The following is a 12,292-nucleotide window of genomic DNA, read 5'->3' on the forward strand; positions in this document are numbered from 1 at the left end:
ATTATACAAATGTTTTAAATTTGATTTTAGATGGACCAAGAACTGCTCCTATAGCAACTTATTTCCATATACAAATATACCAAAAACAGCAACAAATTCAAATTCAATGAAGCTGTCAAAGTTGAGAATCGAAAAAAACCCAAAAAGCGCATGAAAATTGACAAATTAATGCCTTGCTAAAATTAGAAGAAAACAAAGAAAGAGAACCACAAAAAAAAAAAAAACTAGCGAATAACTGGTTAAATGCTACAAATAAGCCAAACTAAATCGAAAATCATATAAATTCTGGCGCCATAAAACCATGGGTATAAATTAGACAACGCTTCAGTAGCAAATATACAGCAGAGCTTCACAAATCACACAAAATAACAATAACACTAGCAAAAATGTTCAAATTAGTAAGTTCTTCCTATTCCTCTGTGTCAATTAAAGAAAAATTAATATAAATTAAAAAAAATATTTTTTCTACAGGTTCTTGTTCTTGCTTCCCTCATTGCTTTGGGCTTCTGTGCTCCAGCTAATCCTGCCGACGAAACAGCCGAGACCTTGAAATATGTCAATGTTGTAAATCCTGATGGAAGTTACAATTTCGAATATGAATCTTCCAATGGTATTAATTTCGCTGAAAATGGAGTAGGTGGTGAATCGGCAACCGGTTCGTATTCATATACCGCACCTGAAGGCGAAGCAATTCAATTGACCTACACTGCCGATCAAAATGGTTATCAACCCCAAGGAGAACATTTACCCACACCACCACCAATTCCCGATTACATCATTAGATCTTTGGAATACATTGAAAGTCATCCCTTTCCAAAGATTGCATTGTCCACAAAGTAAATGTTAGTAGTTGTTAATAGTTGTTTTAGTTTTAAGGTAATTTTTTATAAAATAGTTAAATTTGTATTAGATTAAAAAATAGATTGATTTAAGGAAATAAATAGAAACAAAAAATTCAAAATCAAATTTGTTTCAATGCTTCGAGATACACTTTTGATCTGTTCCAGAACATGCAAGAATATACTCTTGCTCTGCATTGCAAGAATCTATTAATTTTTACTATTTTTTTTTCGATAACATAAAGGAAAAAATGTTATCGTAGTAAAAATGGTAGCATATTTTTGAATCTTTTGACAAATTTATAAAGCAACAAATTGTCGAAATTTCAAAAATAATAGATTCTTGAGTTATTAGTCCATTTAGATATGACTTCATTAGCCGGATTTAGCACATTATCAAGTTTTATTTGCTAAATATTGCCAAAATCTACCAGATTACCCATACAAAAACAAATCGTCCTATTGAGTGGATTTGATTTAAATCTGGCATAAACCCTCGTATGCAACTCTGTTTTTTGCAACATGTTGCTAGAAAATGCAAAAAGTTGCAAGCTGGCACAAGAAACAAGGTAGATGCATCGGTGAAATGCTACACTAAAAATAATTAAAAATGTAAAAATTTGTAAACAAGGCGGAAAAATTAAATTTGTTTTGATGTACAAAGTTGATTTTATTTTAATCGACCAATGCCAAGTTTACACTTGCGCTCCAAAATCCATTGGATTTCACGAAATCCTGAAATACACCCCGGTGTTTACACTTATTTTTTGTTGATTTCAAACATATGACAATGATCAAGGTAGATGCATATGCGCAGCTGATTGAACATGAATTTTCAAAACAAGTTGTTGTAAATTGAATTAAACATCAAAAATATTCGACAATACAGAACTTTACAACTTTATTTAAAAAATTATCTATATATCATATCAATTGTGTATAGTACCAAAAAATAAAAAAAAAATAAATAATGATTTTATAGTTGAGACATCATAATAATAAATTTTGATAGATAAAAGTTGTGCTCAGAACCTACAAAATATTAGTACATGCAGTAGTTGTCCCGTTTAGTGCTAAAAATGCGTTCCCGTACTCCGAAATCTAGCAAGACTTGCACTTCTCTTTAAACAAAAATAGCGCCGAATAACACCCTCTTCTCCTGTTTTCTGCCATACAATTTTGGCCTATTAGAAACTAGCAGCAAGCATGTTCATATGTTCATTGGTATCTAATATTATAGCTGATACGTTGATTTTGACATTTTTGCTGGAGTTTTTGCAATTTCCGTCATTTCCCGTTTCCGTATTTTTAGGAAATTTGTATGGGGGAGAAAATTTTTTACAATTAGATCTATTTTCTAAAATTACCATTAAAAAAGTACGGGAACGCAATGAAAAATAGCATTGTAAGATAGTTATTTAATATTTTTCAAGTTGTTTACAAATTTTGATACTAAAATTTGTTGTTTCAGCAATTCGCACATCTACCTTGTTTATTGTGATACGTGAAAAGTGTTGCGACTTTTGGTACTTTTTTAGGCAAAAGCAAGGTTGTATATCATGTGTACTGTGATTTCGATGTTGATTTCGCTGAAATCACGAAATGAGATGATTTCATTTTTGTATGCGAAATCATGATAAATTTTGCATGATTCCGCGCGAAATCACGAAACGCCTTCGAAATCACGAAAAGACGCCGAATGTAAACCAAACACAAGACTAATATTTACGATGTCAAAGCGATAAAATAATTCGTTTATTTAGTTTAGATGACCAAACTGCGATAAAATAATTCTTTATCTGCGCTTTAGTTAGCATTAGTAGCATAATGTGCTAACATTTTCGGTATTAAACAATAAATTTGTAATTTGACGTATGTTTTTTGAGACGAATTCATTTTGAAAAAAATTCTTTTGACGCTTGGTAATTGCGTATGAACAAAAATCAGCTGACTGCCATTTAAATCCTCCAAAATGTATATCTAAATACAATGATATTTGTATTGGATTTATTAAATCCAGTCGAGGATTTATGGCTAGTCTAAATGAGCTACATATATGATTTCACTACATCTTTCGATGCAGTCCACACGGAGTTATGAAAAATGCACTCCTTTCGATACATTTTATAAGCACTTGCTTAAATATCCCTATTAGAAAGCCAGATTGTTGATCCCTACAACCAGCATTTCTTCCAAATACAAGGTGGCGCAAAAGTAATCCTCCTATCAGAAAATGCTTTAATTTTTGAGATTGGCCACTAATGTCAGTTCTGTTTTGACATTTGTGTAGTAAACACATGCGAAATACACGTTGATAAACAATGATACGCTACACTGCTCCAGAACGCGGAATATTGGTGACTATTTATTTGACTAATAATCGGTCGGTGACTTTGGCACAACGTGAATTTCGTCGCAGACGTTTAGCCGCTCGCCTCGAAGAGACTGGCATAACACGAGATGCTGCCAGGCATGGCTGACCCCACAGTATCCGTGCTGCTGTAGCCGAGGATGTCACGGAGGCGCCTTCGATATAGACCAGACGACGTGCCACGCAAATGGGTATCAGTTGACGGTCTTTACAACGAATTTTGATACGATATTTGAAGATGTTTCCGTACAAAGTCCAGACGGTGCATCAGCTGTTAAACGCTGACCGCCAATCGCGTCTAACATACGATCAATCCATTCTTAATGATTTTTCATCAAAAATAATCATGAGTGATGAAGCGCTCCAGACTTCTTTTTGTGGGGCTTTTTGAAGTCGCGGGTTTATGTCAACAAGCCTCAGACTCTTTCAGCTCTTAAAGACAATATCCGCCAAGAATGTTAGGACCTATCGCCGGAAGTTTTGGCCAAAGTGATGTAAAATGCCATAAAAAGGGCCCAAATGACAATAAACTGTGGCGGAGGCCATTTATCTGAAATGATATTCTCGACTTGATGTAAAAAAAATTAAAAGAACAAATAAATATATTTCACAAGAAAAATCAAAGTTTTTAATTTTTTTTTTTAAATTACCGCCAAAAAACTTCTGAAGATTACTTTTGCGCCACTTTGTAGAAAAAAAGGGTGTCTAAAATTCTAAGAATTTGTTAAAAATAAGAAATACAAACTACAGTTGCGAACATTGCGGTTATTCGTGAGTTATTCGTCATGAAAATTATCTGTTTTTAATTTTTCGTTGATTTATTTTATTGTGGAAATAGCAAGCCTAATGGGTACTTTACACGATATGTATTTTACATATGGGTTGTCACTTTGCGTATTACATTTTGTATATAAAAAGTGACAACCCATATGTAAAACACATATCGTGTAAAGTACCCATAATTGCGTTGTAAAATTCTGAGTCGATATAACCATGTCCGTTGAAATCAAGGTACAGCTCGTAAGATAGAGCTTTGTAATTTGATATAGAAGTTTCTATTACTACTAGGATGTTTGGTATTGCAAATGGGCTATATAGGTAAACGTTTTGATATAGCCCCCATAGAACGGTACCACTTGATTTTCGGTATTTTGATGGTTTTAGCTTCATTATCACCCCGAAATGGCTGATATTTGGTACTAAGTTTTCGTTCGGGGTATACAACTTTTCTCTATAAATTTGTCGGCATAGGTTCACGCCTTCGTGTAGCCCCCATAGAACGGTTTGTTCGGTTGAAATTTGGTATTTAGTCTTCATTTAGGGTATAAATCATTCCTATCTAAATTTGTCGGTATAGGTTCACGCCTTCATATAGCCCCCATGGAAAGGTACCTCCCGATTTTCGGTATTTTGAAGGTTATGGCTTCAATAATACACCAAAACGGCTGAAATTTGGTATTCAGTCTTCGTTGGTGGTATAAAACTGTTCCTCAGAAACTTGTCAGTACAGTTCCACGCTTTCATATTGCCCCCAATTTCCGACTAAAATTCGTCGGTATAGGTCCACGTTTCGATATAGCCCCCTTAGAACCGTACCTTCCGGTTTTCGTAATACTGAAGGTTGTGACGTCAATATTCCACCGAAATGACTGAAAGTCGTTATTTAGTCTTCCAAGAGATTATAAAATATTACAGAAGCGTATTATCAGTACAGGTCAACGTCTTCCTATATTCCCATAGAAGCGTACCTCTTGATTTTCGGTATTTTTTAGGTATTTATTTATTTTGGTATTTAGTCTTCTTTGAGTCTAAAAACGTTCCGCCAGAAATTTGTCGGTATAGATCGACGTTTTAAAATAGCCCCCAAAGAACGGTACCTCACATTGTTTTACCGAAATTGCTGCAATTTGGTATTAAGTCCCAATTTACATTAGGCGAGTTTACTTGCGGCAATTGTCAGTTTGATGGAGAGAGAGGTGAGGCATATGGTAACCCTTTGCCTCTCAGCCCCCTCTCTCATCTACAAACTGACAATTGCCGCAAGTAAACTCGCCTAATGTAAATTGGGACTAACAACCAGTTTCTGTATGTCGAAACAAAAATGTGTGCGAAAGAAACACGTCCAAACTTTTGCATGTTTTCATTTTGTTTTTTGTTTTGAAGAAAAAGCAAAGGTAAAAAATGTTTCGAAAACTAATATTTGGCACTAAAAGCCTGTTTCTGTATGTCGAAACGAAAATGTGTGCGAATGAAACACGCCCAAACTTTTGTGTGTTTTTCAATTTTGTTTTTTTAGTTTGAACCAAAAGCAAAGGTAAAAACATTTCGAAAACTAAAGTTTGGGCGTGTTTCATTCGCACACATTTTCGTTTCGACATACAGAAATAGGCTGTAAGACTTACAGCCTGATTCACTATGTCGAACGAAAATGAAAACGAAAGAAAAACTACTTAGCTTTTTGTAGTTGTTTCGAAGTAAAAACAAAGTCAATATTACCATGAAAAGCAATGTTTATGTGTTTTTCTTCCGCAATCATTTTCTTTCGACATAGTGAAACAGGCCCTTAATAAATAACAGCCTGTTTCACTATGTCGAACGAAAATAAAAACGAAAGAAAAACAACTAAACTCGTGTATGATTTTTAAATTTTGTAGTTGTTTTAAAGCAAACACAAAGTCAAAATTGCTAGGAAAACCAAAGTTAGATGTTTTTCGTTCGCAATCATTTTCTTTCGACATAGTGAAACAGGCCCTAAGCGTTCTTCATACACGAAAGGAAACTAATTATTCCATTATACTTCAATACAACTCGTGGTGGAGGGTATAACAAGTTCGGCCCGGCTGAACTTAACGTCGTTCTTACTTGTCTTCTTTATTCTTTTATTTTTGTTATGTCAGAAATGAAGCAGGAATGCAAGGCAACCAGGCGATGCAGCTTATGTACCCAGGCTTTATTCGATTACAAGAAGTTACTGGACTTGTACCAATTGTTGAGTACACCTATTATTTGTGTCTAAGAATAAAAAAGGTTTAGTATGTTTTAATCGCGGTTTTGTGTTTTAAACGGGATTTCGATCATAAGGTATTTGGGTAATACGGACGCCCCAAGATCACATTTGTGGTGGAATGATGTATAAATTTCGTACGTCGCGATAAATATTAGGTATGGGGGTTACACTAATAACAAATCCTTTTTTATTCCGGGATATTTGGGAATGGCTTGCATTAATATAACATCTTTAGACTGCATTTAAATTCAATCCAAAACACTGTATCAAAAGCCGTGATTTGGATCGAACTTCACTCCAATACTAATTTCCGTCTCGTGAATTAACGCAATGTTTGCAACTTTAGTTTGTATTTCTTTATTTTTTAACAAATTTTTAAAGGCCTGGGTACATAAGCTGCTTCGCCTGCTTGCCTTGCTTGCTTCTGATAAAAGAATAAAAAGGAAAAGGGCAACCTACCTGATAAAAAATTATACAAAAGTTTAAAATTTCAGCCCCAATAAAAATGATAAAACATATACTCTTTCAAAATCAAGGCGTTTCACTAAAATTTAACCAGCAAACAAGTTTTGAAGTATTGCAATGAGAATGTTTTGAAGCCCTAGCGAAGACTAAAACCCGCTACTGAAGCCCAGCCAGGACCGATTCACCTCTGTTGACATATATATCCTCCTGTCGCCAGTAGAAAATATTCTATAGGCACTACTCCACCCCGCGATTAGAAGCAGTTGTCCAACATCAACATAGATTCCGAAAAATGCATAGTACTACAACAGCATTACACGCCATATGCACACATATCAGTAGAGGAATGAACCAGAACAGAGCGTGCGACCGAACAATCATGGTGGCACTTGACCTATCTAAGGCCTTCGATACCGTCAACCATGCCAAGCTCTTCGAGGATATGTAGAAGACCACTCTCCAACCGTATTTGAAACGTTGGATAATTAAATATATGTGTGGACGCCAGTCTGAATTCCACAAACGATTGGTGTCCGAACATATACATAGTCGAACGTAATGTATGAGGATAATTATACGATCTTGACATCGTGCCCTATCGTCGATTACATATGTGATAGGTTAAATGTCTACATAGCTTACCTAGTATAGTTTTTCCATCTGAGTAATATGAAAATATCCGCCGCTAAATCCACTGCCACACCATTCACCACTTGGACCGCAGGAATAAGGCTCCCACTGAATATAGTGGCCGATGGCGCAAGGATGCCGACCGCTAACTACCCCAAAATTTTGTAACATTCGATATCATGATTAACTCCTGAGCGCAATCCACATCTATTTGCGATAAGATCAGAAGTAGGAACAAGGTCGCTGGCCGGCAGAACTCTTACAAATAGGACGTTATGTGGTAAGCAATGCGGTATACAAATATTTATGCCACGTAGTGGAAGAAATTCAAATCTGCCATTATGCCGCCCTGATGACTGCAACAGAGTGTCTTCTCATGACAGCAGTGGACTATCTTCATGAGAAGTCGAAGGTTTTACCGGTGCATCAACACGACAAGATGTTGTCGATCCAGTACCCGCTAGGGTGTTATCGCAGTGAGCATCCCTGTCACGATTTAATGGAATGTATAGAGGTCAAAATGTATAAACGTCAACCTCTAAACTAACGAGCCTATCAGGCAAAGCTTGGATAGCATTCATACTGATGCAGTACAGAGATACAGTGCGATAGAGGGGGATAACAACTGCATCCATGTGAATACTATTTAAACCTGCTTGAAATGCCTGTTGATCTAGGGGTTCTCTCCTATATTGTTGGACCTCCCTCTCTAGAGCAAGAATATACTTCACGGTAACACCCAAGCAAGTACTGCAACGAAAGCATCTCATTTTGTTGCTTTACTGGAAGAATCTTTGCCTCCTCATGAAGATGGTCCACTGAAGACTTGAGAGGCACCCTGTTGCTGTTCTCAGGGCGGCATTCTGAGAGGTTTGAATCTTTTTCCAATTCGTATCACATCATCTCGGGGACCAAACTGGTTTCTTTATCTGCACCCCAAGTGCTGCCGGCTAGGTACTTGAGGACCTTGTTCCTACTTTTCAGTTTGTCTCAGATAGCTGTGGCGTGTGCACACCGCTTGAATGTGACCCCTTACATTTTGGGGCAGTTTGTGGTCGACCACGACATTCAACTCTCTTCCAAACTGCGCTGTCCATGTGGAGAACAGAGTGGCTGTAGATTTGGTGGCGGAAATCTGCATATTCCTCGAGTGGAAAAAGGTGGTTAGATCGGTCAAATAGGAGTTCAGTCTCTCACAAATGTCATCAGGGAAGGTACCTGACGCCAGGATCGTGCAATCATGCGCATACGTTAAGATCTCGATGCGGTCGGCAGGGGTGGAATGCAGGAGAGGTAGAGGTTAAACAGTTCCGGAGATATCATTTCACTTTGGGGAACTCCCTGCTTCGCTCTACGGGGTTTGGACTTCTTGTTCCTGAATTCCACGTACGACTGACGTTCACACACATAGTTGACTATCCATCGTTTCAAGCTTGGCCGGAGGGTTGTCTGCTCAATGTTCTCAAATAGCGTGGAAGGCTTTTGATAAGTCACACGGCGGTATCTGGTTGAGTCCTTGACAAATATATGTGGAGATGGCGTGCAGCGCTGTTGTCTTCCTGTGCTGCTTACGGAACCCATACTGATGATCAGCAACTTGACAGCTATTCCTTATACTGGGGAGGGCTAAGGCTTATTTGCTACGGGCGACAAAAGCGAAATCGGCCTGTAAGATATACTTTTGCTGGCATCCTTGCCTGGCTTCCGTAGCAGAACCACCCTGCCCATTTTCCAGACTTCGGGAACAACAAGTGTGGCTAGCGACAAGTTGAGAACGTTAGTGAGATACTCCTGGCTCATCCAGCTGCCTCTGCATTACTATGGAGATTCCATCAGGGCTCAACGCATTAGATAATTTAGCGTTCCTGATGGCATTCGCAACATCATCCATTGTAAACTGTGCAGGTTCATCATCGGCAGGAAGAGATCTGATGCGACGTAGTACTCTCCTGTTCGCCTTGTCGCTCTCGGGGTGCTCGATAAACTGTCGGTTGAAATAACTTGCGCACCTTTTTGGGTCAGTCAACGTAACTTCGCCAAACGTGACAGAGGTCCTATCTTCCATCCTTCCAGGGACGAGAGTGACTTAACCGTTGCCCACAATTCACTTATACCGGCTCCAATGTTGCAACTATTCAGATGACTTAGCCACTTGTTCCGCTTATGTTCGCCGACCAGCCTGTTAACTTCCAGTGTCAGCTCCCTGACTATGGGGTCATTGGGGTTGGCTCGACGAAGCTCATCACGCTCATTTGCTAATCCTGTCGCCTCTGCTGTATTCGACGAGCAGAGATATGGCAAGCGGCTGCAGCTGTGATGATGTCTCGAAACGTCCTTTCCGCTACCCGAACACCAGAAGGATTGGGCAGTTCTCTGAAGCGGTGATTGTTGAATTCTCTCAAACTCGGCCAATCAGCTTTCCTATGATAGACGAACGTGCGGCGTTCACATGTGTTGAAATCGGTCGGTCTGCTAATAGAGACAATTATCGGGAGATGGTCTGATCCAAGGGAAATGACGGGTTGCCAGGGGACGTCATTTGTCAGACCAGGTGACACTATGGTTATGTCTGGCGAACTGTGACACTCTCCTCTAATTCTGGTAGGGGCGTCCTCATTGACCGTGCAAAATGTAGAACTATCAATCTGCTCAGCCAGCGCTGTACCCCTCTGGCCGTTTTCGCATTAAAGACCAGACGATTATGACTTTCCAAAAGCGGGCTAATGCCAGGCTCGTAATCTGAGATACAACTATTTCTCGGCGGGATGTATGCGTTCAGCAACTCTATATCGGCAGTTCCACACCTGACTGCTACCCCATACATTCCATGTACGGGTCATTAGAGACAGGCTCAAGCGAGATAGGTCTGTATTAGACAGACTGGTACAATAGGAAAGCTAATCTCCCACCTCCACTTCTGGTGCGATCCTTCCTTAACACGTTGTAACCGATCCAATTGGCATAGGATTCTTCTGGAATAGATTCTTGAATTCATAAATTTCGTTTCAGATATCATTACATGAAATTTTCCTCCTTGGATGCGATTTTGAATTAACTGCAACCTGCATTGTTTCTGTTAAGGGTAATGTTTCTATACATAACGTCTGTACGAAAACTCAAAAGTTTGTACAAATTTGTACAAACTTTTACAAAATGCTGTTCGATAACAAACTTGTTCATTAAAAGAGAAATGAGAAGTATTTGCAAGTAGTTGCAAGAACTTGCAAATACTTTTTACTTGCGAAGTTATCGATAAGGCATATTGTTTCATAAACATTTTTTTGTTGCATGCATTATGTCTAGCATCTATTGGTCCGTTCCTTTACTTTTAAAAATGGTAACAGTGGCAAAAATGGTAAAAGTGGTGAACCACTATCATATAAATTGTATGCTTTTAAAAGTAAGGGAACACTTTGCGGGTAAAAAGTGGTAAAAAGGCATTAGCGATTGGCCAAAGGCACGTAACGGAACACGGCTTATGTTTGTATGCCTTTGATTAGGGGCATTTGGGTTTTTTCTTCTTCATTGTAACTAACCACAGTGCAAAGCTGTGTGACGAAGTGTGGACCGACAAAATTATACTGTTTTAATTGCATATATCCACATTATAAAAATCTCATCTTATTATCAAATGCGGCTACATATTTGAATATTTTATGACTGTTATGGATTGTTAAATTTAAAGTTATTGCAACTGAAAAACAATAAAAATGGTGTTTATTAACATTGTATAGATTTCATTTGAATATACATATGGATTTATGTATGTACTTGGTCTGGATTTCGTTTTTTTGACATTTATGACAATGTTTTTAAACATAGATACATAAAATTTACATCTTAAAACTGTGGTAGTTTTCTGTTAAATAACATTTGGAAATTGTATTTTAGGTTTTAATGTCGATCTCGTGCTGTCTGACAGGTAATATTTAAACGATTAGATTGATTTATGATATCGCTCATTTACTCAAAGAGTGACACATTTCAAAAAATCAAGTTTCGAGAAAAACGCGTTTAAAGTTGCCGATTGAAATTTGACATCCCAACTTAAAATTACTACTACACAAAAAATAAAATAGCTACATGAACCATCCCAAAGTCCTAGTAAATAACCTGTAACTCGTTGAGTTTTAGATATATCGACATGAAAATTTGACAAAAGATAAAGTAGAAGTCGTAGAAAATGTAGAAATTTCTAACCCGGAAAACGCATTTTTTGTGTTATGTCACTCTTTGAGTAAATGAGCGATATGCACTGTGAAGTTAACAATAGGTCTGTACGATATCTTCCCCAGCAATAATTACTCAGCAAGTTCCAGCAACTTCTCTCAGTGAATTTTACTAGGCGTTTACACCATACAGTTTGTCTTCAAATACAACTCTGATTTACTAACACATACATATATTTGTCGTTTGTCTCCCAGCTGTATATCATTTTTTCAAAGACAATCGGGTTAACAACATTTTGAAATTTTTGTGAAAAAGAAGTGAGATGATAATTCAGCTTAAAACAAAAGAATATGTACAAAAACAAAATAAGTGAACGGAAAACGAAGAGAACTCGATGATTTTCATTCATAATTTTGTAACTGTTTTCATGGTATAAGCATGGTGGAATAAGAAGGTGTTACATCAAATCATACCAAACGTCAAATTTGATCACAATAATGCAGTGCTGTGAATTGCTTGTTTACATTTTGTATGAGATTTTATTCACAATAATGCATTTTGACAACTAGTCTGAAAATCAGCTGTTTTTGGCGCTGTACCTTCTTATTGTGCCATGGGTATAAGTAAAGAGGTAGATTTAAATTAAAAAAATCTATAGAACCCTTGTTTTTCTTGAATTCCTAAGTCCCGGTCCACACTAGCGTGAATTTCATTAAAAAATTTCATGAAATTAGGTGTTCTTAAATCGAATTCCCCACTACAGCAATTTTATGAATTTACTCTACTATGGACGTCGATCTAGAGACGCAT

At 37.5% G+C, this 12,292-nt stretch overlaps 1 protein-coding gene across 1 annotated transcript in view; it reads left to right on the forward strand.

Moving 5' to 3' along the window:
• LOC141403020 (pupal cuticle protein Edg-78E-like) overlaps positions 1-840 on the forward strand; it is a 42,102-nt gene extending 41,262 nt beyond the window's left edge. The window contains exons 2-3 of the mRNA XM_073985153.1: positions 31-398; positions 472-840. Of these exons, the coding sequence (XP_073841254.1) occupies positions 387-398; positions 472-840 (381 nt within the window). The 5' untranslated portion in view covers positions 31-386. The remainder of the gene's footprint in view (positions 1-30; positions 399-471) is intronic.
• Positions 841-12,292: the final 11,452 nt, after the last annotated feature.

Source organism: Musca autumnalis, unplaced genomic scaffold (assembly GCF_047663935.1).
Source record: "Musca autumnalis isolate F117 unplaced genomic scaffold, ASM4766393v1 scaffold_4, whole genome shotgun sequence".
In the NCBI taxonomy this organism is placed as follows: Eukaryota; Metazoa; Arthropoda; class Insecta; order Diptera; family Muscidae; genus Musca; species Musca autumnalis.